Consider the following 18,617-nt stretch of genomic DNA (forward strand, 5'->3'; position numbering starts at 1 on the left):
TGGGGTTGACTATGGTGCGTTCAAGAGCGTCAGGTTTATCATAACAAAATGCAAAACACTAACTTACATGTGAGCTTTCTAACACCTATGATGATTTAATTTATCTGGCCATTTTGTTTTTCTTATGAAGTTTGTGTCATTTTGTTTTATTCACAGTTGACTGTCCCTTAATCAAATCCCTAAAAACAGGTCTTCTCAACTGCTCAGCTTATCCTTCAGCAATTGCACTTGTTCTAAATGCACTTTGTTAACGAACTTATTAATCGTTTATTTCATTTAAAATCAACAGTTTTGAATTCTTTCAGCCAATCCATGGATTACAAGCCTGTGCATAAGTCATTAGTGTGGTTTATTCGTCCAAACATTTTGTCTTATATTTTATTTTATGATGTCCTTTTTTATAATATCAGTGCTTAATACATAGTTTCACACTTAAGTAATTGTCAGGAAGAGAAACAAAGATTTGTTTTTGAATTATTCTTTGAAGCATCTGAGTTATTAGTTTTCAAACCAGGAATTTTAATGCCAATGATTCAATGTATATATGAACTTGTGATATAAAGAGGTCGAATTTCACAAATGTCTTTCTGACGAAAGGTGTTCATGCAACGCAATGATTGTTCAGAACCTGATTTGAAGGTTGAGCTTTTTTAACATGTCGGCAGAAAGCATGCTTTGCACACGTGTGACATTCTGTCATGAAAAAAAAAATAATTGAAAGACTTCACCGGATCCTAAACAGTGAGCGCTGCAAAAATATTTAACCACGTCAGGAGGATTTAGAAATAATCAGCTTACCCAAGTGTCACGTTCCGCTGAGTTTTTTTTATTATGTAAAAGTCGCTCTCGTTAAATCAACAGTTTTCTGGTTTTATTTTTCACGCTCTAATAGGTGGTAGCGCTGCTGCTTACGTGGGCGTGGTTGTGTGTGAAGCGCCTTCTCCAGGTCGCCCAGCATCGTCAGGATGACCTCCTTGTCCAGCTGAGCCGTTCCCTCGCGAGGCCCTCCTCCCGACACCTCTTCTTCCGCCCAGTATCCACCGACCTTCTCCCGGCTCCGTCTCTTCCCCGCGGCTCGCTCGGCCGAGTCCTCATCCGAACGCCTACTGCTGGTGCCCTCTCCTTCTGCCGCCGTCTCTTCCCTGGACTTCCGGAACGGGTCCGTACGTGGGTGGCCGCTGTAGGAAGCTCGCTGTGGACGCCCGCCCGCGCTCTTACAACGCCAAGGGACCGGGATGAGGGAGTGTTCAGACTGGGAGAGCACCTTGGTCAGGGAGAGGGACAGGGATCGGGTTTTCGTGTCCCTGGTCCCGCCGCCTCTTGACACCAGCTCCTTCCTGGGGCTCCCTTGCAGGCTGCCCCCCGACCGCTGGGGGGTCGGACGCGTCTGCGGGTCGTCGAGCTCAAAGGAGTAGACCCGTTGCTCGCCGTCGCTGACCAAGGTGAGGTTGGTCAGGGAGCGCTGCTTGATCCGCAGGTTGAGGTTGTCCGGTAGGGGCTGGGGGGGCCGTCGAGCCGGGGTGCCCCCCTGGTACACGGAGAACTCTGCCCCTCGCTTCATGACTTCAGAACGCTGCTGTCCGCCGGCTGACAGGGGAGGCAGATGAGTCGAGTCCACATCCCCGGTCACCAGTGACGACAAGTCGGGAGAGCTTCCCCTTCAGGCGCGAAGGTAGAGTCCCTGTCCATCCTCCAGCCGCACACTCATTAGCTTCTCTTCTTCTTTGGTCTTTCTCATCTCGTCCTCCTCCTCCTCGTCAGGGGCGTGGGGGTCTCTCTCTAACAACGTCTCCCGTCCTCACCCAAACACGCCGTCTCCCCAAATTCCTCCCCAGTTGCGTTCAAGCTACCTAATAACGTAATCCAGCCGAGGAGACTTTCCAGTCTTTCCTTATCTTTCTTTTTTTCCGCACCTTCTGTCTCTTCCTCTAATTACCAGCCACTCTCCCTCCTGCCTCTCCTCCGACTCTCTGACGGTCCCTCTCTCTTTTCAGATCGGGCGAACGGCGTCTCTCATTCTCTCGGCTCATTCCAGCATGCCGCCTGCAGTTCTCTCTCACTCTACGCTCGCAGTTTATCATCTACTTCTTTCTCTCCTCCGTCTCTCTCTCGTGGCACAGCTTTCCCTTTCCCAGCCCTTATCTCCCCTCTCTCTCTCTCTCTCTCTTTCTCCCTCTCTCTCTCTCACCCGTGACGAAGAATTGTTTGGACAGTGCACCTGTACGGCTGCCGCTCACCGCCAGCAGTCTGACTTAATTAAATGCAATCTGGAGGAGCGAAACATTGAGCCGACAGCTTATCGCCGATCAAAAAATGAGACCACAGAGCGTCACATTTCCATCAATCGGAGCCAGATTTATGAGGGAAGATGTTTTTTTTTTTCTTAAGCTGACTCACAATCTTTTCTTTACCACTTGATAAGAGACGAAAGGGGGTGATGGAAAAATAAAGGTAAAGAAAAAGAATGTATTTTGTTGTCCAAGGGGACTGCGACTACTACAAGAAGTATGATTTGTCTCGTTTCGATTCCATGGATTCATGTTTGTTTAAAAAATACTATGAGTGCTTTTTTGCACTTTTAAACAAAGCCAACTGGCAGATATTCAATATCACTTTAGAGCCAAAACATAAACTCACAACAAGAATTTTAAGTTTATACAACAGTAAGAATGCCAAAGTGTCGTGAAAAATAAAATGCCACAATCGCCACAAGAAGGCTTTCTTCTCCTCCGCCATCTCACTCATGATCAGTTAGTTCCAAACATGCCATTTGTACTTCATTCATTGCACTGTTTGACTGTATTTCTCTTGTATATTTTGTACATATAGTTTATCCCTATTCTAAAATTGTTAACCAATTCCGGAGTCGTCCACAACCACGGTATGTATACCAATATGTACTGGCGAATAAACCTGCTCTTAATATTGAATCTTGAATGAAAATTATGGTATTGAACTAATTTATCTATTTTTTAGGCTAATTGACAAGTAGAGCATCAAGTTTGTTTTGTTTTTTTCTCCTGAATCCCTCACATGTTTCAAATCTTGAAGTCTCTCCAAGATGCAGTAAGTCTCTCATAATGACCATGTTTTGAACTTATTACTTTATAAAGTTCTCCCCCGTCTGAAATCTCAGCAAACAAGAGGTTACACGAGTGATTATTATATTTAATAATGGTCTTCACTCCTCCTCCAGGCTGCTGTTATCACGCCCGCTTTGTTTATACAACGAGTCCTTTGTATGAGGAAACGTCCGGGATCGATTGAGTGAAAAACATCGATGTTTGACCAATCACAGCAGAGTAGATGTGGTTATGGTGAACAAGATTTAATCTCCAGAAAGTATTTTCAGTGGGCGGGGCTTAAGAACATTTTCTAATGTAAATATTTCAATGAAAAGAGAGTTTTGTACAAACAGACACATACTGATGATACAATAGAGTCCAACATCTTTTTAAGACACACTTAAATCAACACATTAGTTGACCTTTAACTCAGTTACCAACGAAAACTGAAACTAAAGTTTCTTTATGAATGGCTTTGAGTGAGACTATAGTTAAAAATGTGAAGTTTAATGAATTTCATGACTTTCTTACTAAGAAATCACATCAATAAACCATCTTGTTCCATCATGCTCCCTCTCAGTGAACTCATCACTGTAGCTCTAGGTGGATCTTGTCATGCGTGCAGATGCCATACAACAATCGCCACACTGAACTGAGAAGACACCATAACTCTTGACGTATCTTCTCTATATTTATGAGGTGTTTGAAGATTTTTGAGCGCAACGTTCTGGTTTCAATTTGCAGTCAACATCAAAGTCGTTTAAACAAGTACATGTCATATCCTGTTGGATCATAAGTGAAAGTAAATAGACATGTAAACAGTAACTGGCATCCAAACTATATATATACACGATCATTATGACCACAACCCTTTGCTTTCCATAGGTGCCCAACAGAACGTCTGAAGACCTCTCAAGTTTCAAATGAGTTTTACCAACGTTCCTTTTTGAACACTTATTTCTGACATGGATCAAAGGAAGGCCATTACAGATGTAAACGTTTGGCTGTGGGCGTTTTAAAAGAACACATTTCACTGGGGATAGATCCATCCTCGGACGTGAACCGACCACTTGACAAGAAAAGTGATGAACTATATATTAGCCAGGGTAGCAATTCATTCTTCTCCATTAGAACGTCCGACAGTTTGATTCATTGAAAATATTCCCTCACAATTATTCCCCATTAAAACATAATAATGCAAATTAACTACTCATTTCTAAAACATTTTTTTATATACCCAAGGCCTAATGTCTTATTCCAGGGAGAACCCTCTTGCAAAAACACAAACCTAATCCACTTCCAAAGCCTGCACGCTTTCCCCTTGTGTGAGGTCCAGCTCGCTGCAGGTCCAAACACAACTGCCACCAGAAATCCAGCTTTAATATCTCAAATAATGGGACGGAATTAGACGAGGATCAAAATCCACACCGAACAGCAGGTGCAAAAATAATTCCTTTCAATCTAATTCTGAAAGCGATCAATGATGTGTACGCTGGTGCGATTATGTCCATGTATGGGACGAGTGAGTGATATCGAATGATGGCAGCCTGCAGCGGTGTAAACAAAGAGCTGCAGATGCTCCCGAGCCCGGATATCGCCGCTGACCTTTGGTTGACATGAAGCCAGTGTGCGGTGGAGCTCTCTGTCACGAACACCAGTGGCGACACACACCTGACGCACACACACACACTTCAGGACTAAACTTTATATTGGTACTAGTTACTAGTCTTCAATGGGTTTGATGATGATGAGGATGAAGACATTGCAATTCTTCCTGTTCAAGGCGAAATGCTTTAAAAACATTATTTTCTTTTTCACAGCTGCCAAGGAGGTTACGTGATTGACTTTGTTCTTCTAGTAGGAAACATACCTTAAACAGTATGAATTGTTTTACAATATTTTTTTACTAGGGAAATGTTGCTAATGGAACAAAAAAAATATATTTTGTTGAGGATAACCATCTGGATCCATAGATCTTTTGAAGTATTTGGCACATTACGTGGAGAGAAAAACTCCTTTAACACTATTGGAACTTGTTGCGTTGGACCTTTTTTTGTAATTACACGTCTGCAAGTACAATCACTCGTCATTACAATTTAATCATAGAACCTAGAGTCGACCTAGAGTCCAACACCTTCCCTCTCACCGCACAAAATAATAATAAAAAAAACAAAGCGATCACCGAACACCGTAATGTAAACAATTTTTCCCTGAACAATAGTGACAGAAGATAAGTTGGAAACAAAAAGCGAAATTTTATTTGGTCAAAACTCTCTTTAGCTGGTTGGTTCTCATCAATTTATCTTTCAATTTTAATTTAATTTACAACACATAATAAACACATGCAATCATCTACTAAATTTAAACAAAATAAGAGAGATTGATAGTTCTTTTTTTTCTCCTTCTAATTTTCTATATAACATGGTTAATAGCTGTAATTGCATTTGTTATTATGTGGGCTATTCTTTTATAAACATTTAAATGATAGAAAAGGGTCAAATTATATGTTACCTCTTAAGTCCAAAACTTTTGTCTTGTCTTCTGTTTTAATCCGGTATTCTCTACGTATAAGGAGAATAAATATATAAAAACTATATTTACCTATGTCTTTGAAGAATTGTTTACATTTTAAAAAGTGTCCTTATATATGAAAGTTGGTTTATTATTCTGATTACTACTTATTTGTTCAATATTTCTACTTAAACTGTCCATTTCTGATAATAAGTTAAAGTAGACTTTATTGTACATACAAACGTTTTCCTTGAAGCAGCTGCTATAAAAGTCTTTTGTTGACATTCCTGCCATTATGTTTTCACTGAACTGTAAAATAGAGTCATGATATCCCTGCTAGATTGTATGGAAAGTATCTATAAATGTGAGTATTAGGTGAAAAAACAAACATGATTCTGAAAGGCAAACATGTTATGTCTTTTCTAGTGAGTATAAAATGCTTTAAAATGTATTAAAATACATCACAATATATGTACAGCTTCCACAAAGTCACAAACTCCATATTATAAATATATTGCTGGCTGTAGATCATGTTTTCAAAGCCTCATTCAACAACTTTTAAATACCAGGGACGAAATGGCGCAATTTTAGGAGCGTTCACTTTCTAATCCGATTGAAACTTATTTCAATTAATTCCATTCCAACAGCTCAACTTTCCCCAAGAACATCCCTGAAGCGGCTCTTATCTGTCAAATGCCGGACAGCGGGTTACAGTAGAAACAGGATCACGCCGAGGCGCAGCACGCCTTCACAGCAGCCGCGTGCGTGTTGACCCGCCATACCTGATATCTCCTCCAGGCACTGTTTGGCTGTCTTGCTGTAATGAAGCTCTCCCTTGGTGGGGCTGAGGCAGGGTTCGGCTGGGGCCACCATGGTGCAGTCGTTTTCTGAGAATGTCCTGAAGGCAAAAAAGAACAAATCAGCTGCAGCAGATCGCTGTTAAAAAAGAAAAAAAAGAAAAGAGGATGGATAAGAAAGTTTGAGGAAGAATGGGTAAGAATGTTAAAACGTTGGGAGACGAGGATGTGACACGTATGAAAGCTAAAAGAAAATTCGATTTTCTGACATAAAAATGATGAGGTTACAAGTATGTTCTTGTTATTTCAAGAGAAATTTCCATCAAATGAGAGTCATTTTGGGATGTTAAACTTAATGAATATCAAAGATTCTTGAATTTAGATTTATGGTAGGTATTTTTGGTCGGTGTTTCAAATGATATTTAACATCAATGTAAATATAACTTAAATAATAATAATGTTTAAAGTAAAAAAAATAGCAAACATAAGAGAGGGTTTTTCCTCTCCTAACAATGCGGTAAACATTTCTTAAATTATGAATTAAACCAAATTGATTTTTATGATTACAGGAATAGAAATGTTCTTTAATTCCAAAGAAAAATGTCAGTTAAAACATGTATTTGTGGAAAAAAAAAAGTTGTATCCAGAATAAATGCTTCATGTATAGTTTTTCCAAACCACGTTATATACATTTTTTAGGGGAAAACCCTGTATAATCTTTGCACACGCTGCAATGCATCCTGGGAAAACACTCCCCAAATCCCAAAGTTTTGACCTGTAAAAAGTATATAGTTTTAACATGAATTGATAAAACAAACACTATTAACATATTTTTAAATGTAAATAAAAGGAATATCAATAAAATGGATGATTTTGTTATAATATTGAATGTGTATTAAATCAATATGTTATAGATTATTTGATTTCTTAACATATTTGTGACAAAAATGCTTTAACAATTATATTTTAAAAGATATAGATACGTCTATAACAGATAAAGGTACAAATCGAGTTAAGAGTTTACGTACAAGAACAACTTTGAACTGAACATGACAGTTTCAAATGTATAATCGATGGCTCTGATATTATTTTTGTCGTAAATAACAAGCCAAATGTTGGCTCCCAACCGCAATGTTAGAAGTTTTCCGCTTTAAGAAAAAAGTTTTTTACTTGGGAAGTTAATCTTATTGTGTCGGGCTGAATATTCAAACCACCCAAATATTGAGAGAGGATTTTGTCCAACAGCAATTAATTCTCAAGACTGAAACATCAAGAAGATAATGAAGATTTCAACATAGGTCCACATCAAGTGTGATTAATAACCTTCTTGTGTTGTGGATCTTGGTTCAAATCCTGGCTCTCAGCCTTCAAAAACACACCAACGGCTCCTTCTCCTTCGTCTTGTTCAACATCTTTTGTGCGAGTTTCCCTCGAACAGTCTATGTTTGCTTACATATGAATCAATGTCTTTCTGCACCAGGGTTTTGTTCTGGAGAGGCGCCACATGAGCGAGAGTTTGACGAACGCAGATCTCCGCTTGCCTTTGTGTGGGGGCAGAGTGAGTCAGTGGATCTCAGGCAGGAACTGGAATAAACGCATCCAGACGCATTTATCTAATTCAAATGGTGATAAATTGCAGCATAACAAGGACTAATTGCATCAACAGCTATTGATCGCGGCGCACGGGTTCGTTCAGGCGAGTGAAACCCTCGCGAAACAGGAAGATGACTACGGATACTTCTCGGGCGTCCTTGAGATCAAGACAAAACGTTGCTTGTTTTGAGAAGGACAAAAAACAACTGAAAGTGAGTTGTTGTTTTTTTTAAATAGTAAAGGAACAACTTTCAAAAAGGAAAAGACTGAAGGATGAATACTTGTTCTTGTAGAAACCTATAGTATAACAAAATCTTCATTAATTTCATCACTAAGATGACATTACTTTACACTATTACAGGAGCCAAGGTCTCAAGCAGGTGAGATCCAACACAGTTTACGATTTCTAAGCTATTTTATGTAGTGAAATGGGTTCTAATACGTTCAACCTTTCCACCCTGTAACACGTCATCTATAAAACTCTTGTTTTATTTCACCTATAATGAACAGTACAAACAATGTTGGCTGAATATGATCCTTGCTAGCTTAGCTTAAAGATGAAAGTCCTAGCTGAAGTCATTCGGTAAAAGTTACCGCGTAACAATTTGAAGATTGAAATCAAAATTCTGTAAATCCACAATTAAAAAATACATCCAATTCCTAATGTCAAATTGAGGAAAGTTTTTTTTACATGCAAACATATAAATAATATGTTTTGAAATATATATATGTCACAGTACAGATTGGAATCAAATAGGATCTGGAATCCTACTAGTACAGATTGGAATCCTGCTACTGAACTGCGAACTTAATATTGATATGGGTTAGGATTAGGGTTAGGGTTTGATTATATCAGAATAAAATGTTGATATAATCTGAATTTCATATTAGAATTGGAGATTGTCCGGGTAGAATTCCCATTTGTCCAAGGAAAGATTGGAATTCCAATATTGAGATCCCAGTCCAGGAGTAGGTTTGTACTAGTACAGATTGGGATTCCATTCTCTACTAGTAGGATCTGGAATTCCAATCTGTATAGTAGGATTCCAGATCCTACTGGATTCCAATCTGTACTCCAACATATACATGCATTATCTCTCAAATGAGATCAAATGTATTTCTGTCATGGTGTACTAAACGTTTGACTGATTAAAAATGGCCAGTTCATAATTCAAATAATTTTTATCATTAAATTGTTTGTATGGGCTTAGATGGACTTTTATTTTGTCAAATATTGGAATTAGAAGTTAAACGTTTTCTGTAGCATGACCCGATAAAATAATAACGATAACAACAATAATAACAATAACAATAGGCTTATATACCGTATAATACATATTGTCATGTAGGACTGTGGTGTGGCAAAAATGACACCACAGTCATCACGAGGACGGTGGCAGCTGTGAGCAACTAATCTTTATTGGGATTGTGAGATTTGTGAAAGCTTTTCATTTCCCCTCAGCTTTCTTAAAAGGAAAATCATTCCTCCTCGGAATACAGCCATTTCCAGCATCTCTAATGGATGTCAGATCGGTAAAAATAAACGTCGGAGAAAACCTATGTCAGGTGATGTCAGAGCTATAAGAACAACAACAGGTAGACACACAATGGGGTGTCAAGGAATGTTTTGTTCAGATAATGGATATCTTGGGTTTCATGTCAGCACAGGTGTGACCAGACCAGGAGACTCACCTGTACATAAAGGGAGCCACCGTGGCAGTGTTGGGGTGGTTGTGCTGTTGTTGCTGAGGAAGAAGGACAACACCGTTCCCACCAAGGACTCCGCCTCCCACCAACGTCCCGCTGGTCCCGGAGAGGGCCGAGGTGCTGGTAGAGGACGTGATACTGGTTCTTTTCGCCTCCGGACCCCCGCTGGAGCGTGTCGTGTAAAAACTTCCACCCTGACCTCCTTTGGTCATCTTGGGTTTTTCCGCCTCCCCTCCACGGAGATTACCGCTGCTGTTTAAGGCAGTCTGGCTCAGAGTCTGGGACTGGTTCTGTGGCTTCGCTGTGGTGGTTGTGGGTGCTTTGAGTCCAGGCTTTGGGATGCCGCTCGAGCCTACTGACGGAGCAGCGTCTTTCTTTCCGGCAGATTGCTTCCCGCCTTTGGGGATGAAGCTGGCGATTTTAGAATTTTTCTTTGTAGAGTCCGATAGAGACTCTTCTTTCGGGGCAGGACTGTCTTTGGAGGTTTTCCCAGATTTACTTTTTCCTTCCTCCTTATCTTTGGAAGAGATGCTGGACCGAGAGCTGTTACTGGAACCCTTGGCAAAATGGGAAGAACAGGAATTCTTGTTCGCTGCAGCGACAGAAGGGTTCTTTGTAGACATTTGCTTGGCGTTAGCACTGCTAATGCTGCACATGGACCCGACAGACATCACGCCCTCGTCGCCGTATTCCGACAGGTCATCTTCCTCTTGCAGGGCCATCTCCGCGACGGACGGCGACGCCCTTGAGGCCGACCGAGGGTTGATCAGGCGAAACTTTTCCAGCATGGATCTCTGGTGCCCACCGCTCACGGATGACCCTAGCTTGGATCCGTCCCCCATATGAGACTGAAGGCCTTCTGAGGTCAGGCCTAGGGACGAGGGAGCGGTAGGGTTTGTGGGGCTAGCAAGCATCGAAGAAGTCGCGCTGTGCTTGAGGTTCATCGACTTGCTACGCCAGGACTTGCCCATTGTCGGGGAAGGGATGGCAGAGGCCAGCTGCTGCCCACTGAGACTGGTCGGGACAGTCCCCCCAATACCACCACAACTCATTCCGCCGGGTACTGGGACGCTCCTTACTGCTTCTGCAACAAAGAAAAGACACATCAGCGACCATGACACACAAGTCACTTATTTGACCAATTAACTCTTCCACGACTGGGGACCATAAACATAAGTAATGAACTTTGAAAGAACATGGTTTCATTGATCCAGTACCCTACAAAATAAGGTCAGGAATTCATTCATTTATGGAACAACTTCACAACAATGAGAGGAACATTGCCGCTCACCAAGAGCTAAGTCCGTTTGACAGGCCTATAAGCAAGTAAGAGAGGCCTTAAAAAAGCTATTTGTGTCGATAATTCCTATGTTTAACATTCCACAGGAGCACAACAGATGTGTGTCCCTGTTATAGTGCACCCCCTTTTTCGATAACACCAGGTGTTCTAAGAGAATGTTTATTATATGGAGGTAAAATTCTTAAAGACATAGTTCACCCACAATTCAAACTTCACTCATTTTCTACTCACTCTCATGTCGACTAAGGGTTGGGTTTATTTTCAGAGTAATCTGTTCCGATTTGGAGTGATAAGCAAACATGTTTGTTCATTTTAATGTAGCGATCGGTCTACCGTCTACACTGGAAGAGCTTGTGAATTTTACCCGGGGTACTTCCTGTTTGTGTAGCATGTTAGCCTTTAAGTTTATGCTACAAACAAGCTATAAATACAGACTTTTCTCATAACAGTTTCTCATGTCGAGGCTTCGATACACGAGAGACGTTACAGATGAACACCACTGAGGTATTTGTGTTTGTAAGAGTGTCTTTTTGGACGAAGATGAAGACGAAGACAACTGAGCTTCTGTCGGGCATTTTGACTGTGTAAATAAATATCAAATAAAAAGAGTAAATGTTATTTTTCACTTACTTTACTCCAAGATTACCTGAATAGAGAAACTAAGTAAGCATTTGAACTATTTGAAATATTTACAATAAACAAACTTTTAGTCCTGGACTTAAAACATTTCTGCAAATTCCATTAATGGTTAAAATACGTCAAATAAAAAACAGCAAAGTAATCATCTTCACACAAAATGTTTCAGTTAAAGAAAATGATTAATGAAAGTGTTGAAAAATGGTTGTAAATGACAAGGTGAGCTAATGACTTATAAACACCTAATCTTTATGTAATAATAAATGGTTCAGCATCTACTCTGAGAATTGACCTTTACTCACTCCCCATATGCACCAGAGCTCCCTGCCAACACTCGTTTAGCTCGTTTGAATATACAAACAAAAGTGACAAAAGAACCGAGGTAGACAAAACGAGAAGCAAATTAAAAGTTAATCATGGAAAACACAGAATATAAAATTGATGATTAAATGGATTTTTAAAGTGGTTTTTTTTCTGTGATCTGACTTGTAAATAAGGTCACATTTATTATGGTTTATGCTTTTCAAAATCTATAATTAAAACACAGAATATAAAGAAAAATAATATTACATCTATTATATGTCATGTTGTTGTTCTTAATAACATTCTAATGTGATTCCCATCAATGATGATCTTTTTGGAATTTTTATTATTATTATTCTTGGGAATAATAGTTCATATTGTATTATTCTACTTTTCTAGATATTTTTTATTTTTTTATTTTGTTTTTCAACACATAATACAATGAAGTAGTGACGGGTTAAGGGTTAATGATACTGTGTCATAGTTTTAATGGTTCAGTGTGTTGGTTATATGTTATAATGACATATTTAAAATGTTATATCTCCCAGTGGAAGGAATAGTTCCTCTGGCTAGAGTTCATAGTTCAAACACAGACATATTCCACGGTCGCCTCACGCTTAAAGACGTTGTGTTTTATATGCCGCTCCAAAAGACATCTCACGACAACAATAATTCAGCGTATAGAAGTGGGAGCACGGGTTTACTGCAGGCTGTAATAAATCCAATGTTTGCCACGAGGTTGAAGCTATTTCGGTTTGATTAGTACTGTCATCACGGAGGAGGCGGTCGAGGAAAGCGAAAAGATGTGATTGTTGTGGCGAGAAAGAAAAAAAAAGAAATGGCTTCTACGTGTTTGAGAGTGTGAAAGGAGTAAATGAAAACCAGGGAATAATAGCCGGTCTTGCTGCGAGTGTTGCCATGTCAGCATAAAAAAATACTACTTCCCGCAGATGACAAAACTATGACTTTCTTTGGTGTAATACTTGAATTGAAGGTTGTAATATATGTACATTTCACTTGTGCCACATAACATGACCTGGTGGAGTGAATTTGGTCCAAGAGTTTTGACATGATTTATAAGGTCGGATAACTACAAAGAACAAACACTGTAGTGGATGAAAGTCTCTTCTAATGCGATTAAATAAAATAAGATTCTTTTTTATATTGTTTATATGTCATTTAATCATACAATCACAACTACGAGGGGGGAGAACATCCCAGAGCTCGTTGATGGGACTTTGAGCTATTTATTAATGCATGATTAAAATAGTTTATGTACTAGTTAAAGCAGAAATACGTAACATTTTCACATTATTATTATTATTGTTAGCATTTCATATTTTCAGTTTTCTATACTTGCTTATTTCATAGTCGCATGTTTTGCCTGCAGTTCATTTACATAACTTCACATTTAAATGGATAGTTATAAAACAGGTTTTTAAGGGTCATTTAATTAAATCAGTGTTCTTTACAAATCTACCATTTTCCTTTTTTTTTTTTTTTTAATTTTTAACCTATATTTATTTTCCTTTTTGGATATTCTGAATTTTCAACGTTTTCTTAAAATATCTGCATAAAATGTATTAAACAAATCATTAAAATGAATGTATGGTAGTCATGAAGTATATATTTATGGGAGATTCGACCAAATTTGATCCATTTCCACACATTTATCCTCTTGATCACAACTCGTTTTTTTATTTAATTAAATTTAAGTGTTTGTGGCAAAATATTGGACCTTTGAGCCATTAATTAATGTATGATTAAAATGGTTTATGTACTAGTTAAAGCAGCAATACGTAACATTCTCACATAATTATCATTATTATTAACATTTCATATTTATAGTAACAATTGGTTTGATTTTGAACAGTAGTAGAACTTTCTGGATATTGTTTTAATTCTTCACCAAGTAACTTGGTCTGGACGACACAAAGAGTGTCTGTGGGAGTCATGTGACCACCGAACAATAATAAGACACTAGGAAAGTTAGCGGGAAGATAAAACGAAAAACTGGCTCAACTATTCCGACACTAGGGGGAGCCAGAAACACTACTTTCAAAACTACGAATAGGGCCTTAACGCCTCACGATACGCCGAACACTTTTTGTCTGATTGCTTTTTAATTTGACTGTCCAATATGACGAAATAGAACATATTTATTTCACTTTTCTTAATATTTAAGTGTATTACGAGTACATCAATTAACCCTTCCAGCTCAGGTCCACGTCGTCTCCCGCTTGTTCCGTACTCATGGATCACACAGACACACTTCACCACGCCATGACTTGCTGTTGCCATGGCAACAGACTCTCCTCCCTCCCCCCTAACTCACCCCCCCATCTTCCTGTAGCGGCCAAGAAATAAAATGCCATTTCATCTGGCCTCTAGTGGACTCACACATTCACATACACGTGCTGCTTGTTGCCAGATGAGAAAAAAAACAAACATCAGAGAAACAAATATAGAAACACTTTCTTATGGAGAATCAATCATTTACTTTATGAGCAGTAATAATACGTCGCTCTTCTAAAGCGTGGTCACTGTGGAGCTTTAATTGTGTTTCTCGCTTAAATCCAATCACACTGAACAAAAGCCCAAACATGACCTTTGATGCTTCCAGATTTTTCCAAACTCAATTAGGGCGGTCGCCTGGCAACACCGGCGACGCCGCCGATGCTCGCTAACGCCTCATTAATAATGCTTCTCACAGGGACATTTAAAAAAATAAATAAAATAATAAAAACACCTTCACAAGGTCCTGCCTCGTTCATCATAAGGACGACCCGTTCCGACACACCTTTTTTTTTTTAATCACATGAGATTTCAAAGGCCGCATGTGTCAGACACGTTCCTTTGGGCTCGGGATGAAACCAAATTTGACATTCACACCTACTTCACGCTACGATTGAACAAGCGTCCGCGAGGCAAACCTGCCTCCTTTTAGAATCAATCAGAGAATATCTCTACAGGTTGCGTTTGACTTCTTGCTACAAAAGAAAATTCTGTTTTAAGTTAATACTATGAAAGAAAAGCTGTGATTTTTCTGACTTTTATGTTGTTTTAAAAAAACGAAATCCTGCTCTTATTACCAATATATTTGTATTAGAAAAAAATAGAACTTCAAAACTGCTGCCATAATCCTGTTCGAATGTGTCACCAGCAGCAGCAGCAGCAGCAGCATCTAGTTTATCGCCCCCTGTGGCGAGAAGAGCTGCGATGATTCAGCAACACTTGTCAGAACACCTGGTCTGGTTCAGTGCTGCCCTCCAGTGGCCGCTGCGAAGAACGGACGATGTTCATCCATTATTAACGGGAGGATTCAAATATTAATTTTGTGGATTTTTAACATAAAAAAAAAATTTGCTTTCATCTTTGCAGCCCTGTCCTTAAAATATCATTTTTTTATGATCTTATGATTTACTCTCCTTAATACAAGTAAGTAAGTAATTTTTATTTATATAGCGCTTTTCCAGACCAGGGTCACAAAGCGCTTAAACAATCAATACAATACTCAATAAAGTATATACTTTAAAGGGCAAGATAAAACTGATAACACAACAGTAGATGTTCTTACATTTTTATGAAGTTGTAGAAGCCTTATTGTATTTAACAATATTACACATTTTATTTATAGTTTTTTGTTATTATTTTATATGTATAATTTAAACATTTCCACCAAGTTAAGTTTTCGATTATAGCTGATATCCATTACTATAAAAATGTATGCAGTTCTTTCACATAAGTTCACATTTAAATTGATGCTAATTATATAAAAGGTAAAAAAAAGAAAGGATAGTTTGTATTGGTCATTTAATAAAGTCAGTTTTTTCTTTTTAACCAAAATTTCTTTTTCTTTTTTTTGACAATCTGACTTAATCATGTATTTAATCTAATACGTTTAATTTTTTCCCCCCAATTTTCTTTTCAAATATCTGCATAAAATGTAATAAATGAAGAATGCAAATTAATGTATGGCAGTCATAGATATTTAAAGTTGATATTTACGGGTCATTCTACAAAATTTGATCCATTTCCACTGACGAGACAGTTTCGAGGTGTCACCAGTGACTGAAGTAAACAAACCGACAATCGTTGAAGAAGAAAAACCCACAAGAACCTCCTCACCTCGGTCGTTGCCGCTGGCATATTGTAGAGGTTTGCTTTTGTCGATGCTGTTGAAACTCTGACTGCGGCGGTTGAGGTTGGAGGAACCCGGGCTCCTGGAGGCCCCGCTGCCTGCAGCAGAGACTCTGGAGGGTCCTGGTAACCTGGAGACACGTAGAATAAGGAAGGTGACGTATGTGTGAATATAAACTAAAACACATTTTAGGAACATCAGCAGCACATTTACACTCTTTGGTTTAAAACAAAAGTCCCTGTTGTGTGTGATGTCAGTCCATATTTAATCAATTTATCACTAACTAACTAACCTTTCTTCTGCAGAAAAGGAAACATTTCAGATTCAAGCTACTGTATTTGTCGCATTAAACAATCAGCTTTTGCCCTCCGGAGGTATGACAAAAACTATTCAAAAGATGAGGATAAATAAGTGCAAAAAATGACAGAAAAAGTCAAGGTAAAGTAAAGCAGCAAAATGTGACATTTTGACATTATTGTTTTTCATATTTTCAGTAATGATGAGTTTAGTTTTGAACAAGCATGACTGGTGCAGTGGAATTCTTTTTCAAACAACCTCATTTAGTACTTTTTATTTTACCAATAAAGTGCTTTACAAGAGTAGGTCAAAGACAGTGTTTTCATATGAAGTATTTAGAGATTTTTTGAATTTAACAGAAAAATAAAACCAGAAACTAAAACAATAAGCGCATTTATCTTGTTTTGAAAACAAATATACATGCTGTGTTGTGCAATGGCGCAACAGAGATTGTACAACACATTTCTGACATGCAAGATAAGCAGAATTTTGTTTTTAATTGTGAGTGTTGTCTGTAAATAGTTGTGGGTGTTTTCGTGGTCAAACATTTGTTTATTTGGCTGAACGATGTGTGAGAGTTCAGGGGTTTTTAAGTGAGTCGAGGGTTAAAATACCAGCACGTAAACAAAATTAAAACATGACTTAATCCTGAAAATATTTTTGAAATAGATTTTATAACATGGTTTCCAGGTCTGACGGAAACTAAGAGGCTGATTCTAAGGCGTCATGAAGCTAGTTTCTCTCTGGCACAGATGCAGAAAAAAAAAAAAAACAGTCTCTGATCTCAACGAGTCTCTTTTGGTTTCATATCTACTTTCCTTTGGTGTGTCGCGTCCTGCCTTGTTGGCCTGATGTGTCTGACAAAAACCCACGAAAAGCAGCAGAATAGGATTCATGCTAAACATTGGCAGTAATCTTTGCCTGCGTTTGCTTTTAATTTGTTTACATTTTGTGATAAAAACCCTTTTTGTCTCCACGCCTGCAGCCGCACTAACGTCTGAGCTCAGAGATAATCGATTTGCCGCGGACAGAATGCCAGAAGGGTTTGTCCGACGCAGATGGCGACGGGATGTCGGGGAGCGCCGCTCCAAAGTTGGTCGAGGAACCCGAAATATCTAACTTTTTTTTTTTTTTATTGTTGTTCGAGTCGCAAACACGGAGCAGGATTGAAAGAGTCAGGAAGATTATAAAAAAGTGCTGACTCGCTGTGTTCAACACTCGGATTGGCTGCTGTTCCTCCACTAAAATATTGAATATAAATGTGTCCAATAATGTGAATTAAAGTGACATTTGTGTGCACGAGATGGTGTGCATGAGGGGCTTGTCTATACTTTTAAAAACAAGGTACATTTTAAACGTTTAGACATAAATGTTTGATTAGGGAAAATGACAGACAAAACGCATGGAAATCTGCTTTACCTTTTAAGGTAAGGTAAGGTAAGGTAAGGTAAGATAGAACTTTATTGATTAAATTGATTAAATTGTTTTTTTTCCAATAACCACAGCAAATACAGCAATTTTTCACCAAAAATAAACCAAAATAAAATAAGAACAAGAACAAAGAGAAATAAAGAGAAAGAACAAGATGGCCCAGTTTCTACAATAAAAATGAATAGAAAGTAAGTAAGTAAGTAATTTTTATTTGTATAGCGCTTTTCCAGACCAGGGTCACAAAGCGCTTAAACAATCAAAACAATATTCAATAAAGTATATACTTTAAAGATCAAGATAAAACTGATAACACAACAGGAGTTCCAGAAAATCAAGGAAAAGCCTGAACAAATAAAAACGTCTTAAGATATTTCTTAAAGGAGTCAGTAGACTCCATCAAGGTATGAATAAGGGGCAGAAATAATACTAATAATAATAAGAATCACTTCTCTCATAAAGGTTAAAATCTCAAAATGATTTTTTTTAAAAGTTTAAAATGCTTTTTCCAAGCAAAGTTTAAAAATCGGTTGATTATAGTTAAAATTCTACATGTATGACGTTTCTAAAACACACGTCTAAAAGACACGGTTCTATCATGAAACAGAACACAGGAGACATTTTTAAACAACGGAAGTCAATCGTGTTCGGATCAGTGGCGACGAGTGTTTTGAGGCGACGCAGCAGGGATTGAAGAGCGTATTGATGTGCGATATCTCACTAGCCTGGCCAAGATGACAGAGAACCAGGCACGACTCTGTCTAAACATGAATTTAAACGGATGATGAAAGTACGGCTCGGATGAGAGACAACAGTGATGGCTTCATTAACAGAGCCAG

General features: G+C 38.5%; 1 protein-coding gene across 2 annotated transcripts in view; it reads right to left on the reverse strand.

Moving 5' to 3' along the window:
• The window catches only part of nav3 (neuron navigator 3), a 158,731-nt gene that overhangs the window by 58,760 nt on the left and 81,354 nt on the right, over positions 1-18,617 (reverse strand). For both annotated transcript variants that reach the window (XM_087786858.1, XM_087786857.1), the window contains exons 7-9: positions 16,041-16,183; positions 9,659-10,757; positions 6,359-6,474 (exon numbers count right to left, since the gene is read on the reverse strand). In XM_087786858.1, the coding sequence (XP_087642984.1) occupies positions 6,359-6,474; positions 9,659-10,757; positions 16,041-16,183 (1,358 nt within the window). The remainder of the gene's footprint in view (positions 1-6,358; positions 6,475-9,658; positions 10,758-16,040; positions 16,184-18,617) is intronic.

The sequence above is a fragment of the Callionymus lyra genome, chromosome 3 (assembly GCF_982586985.1).
Source record: "Callionymus lyra chromosome 3, fCalLyr1.hap1.1, whole genome shotgun sequence".
NCBI lineage: Eukaryota > Metazoa > Chordata > Actinopteri > Syngnathiformes > Callionymidae > Callionymus > Callionymus lyra.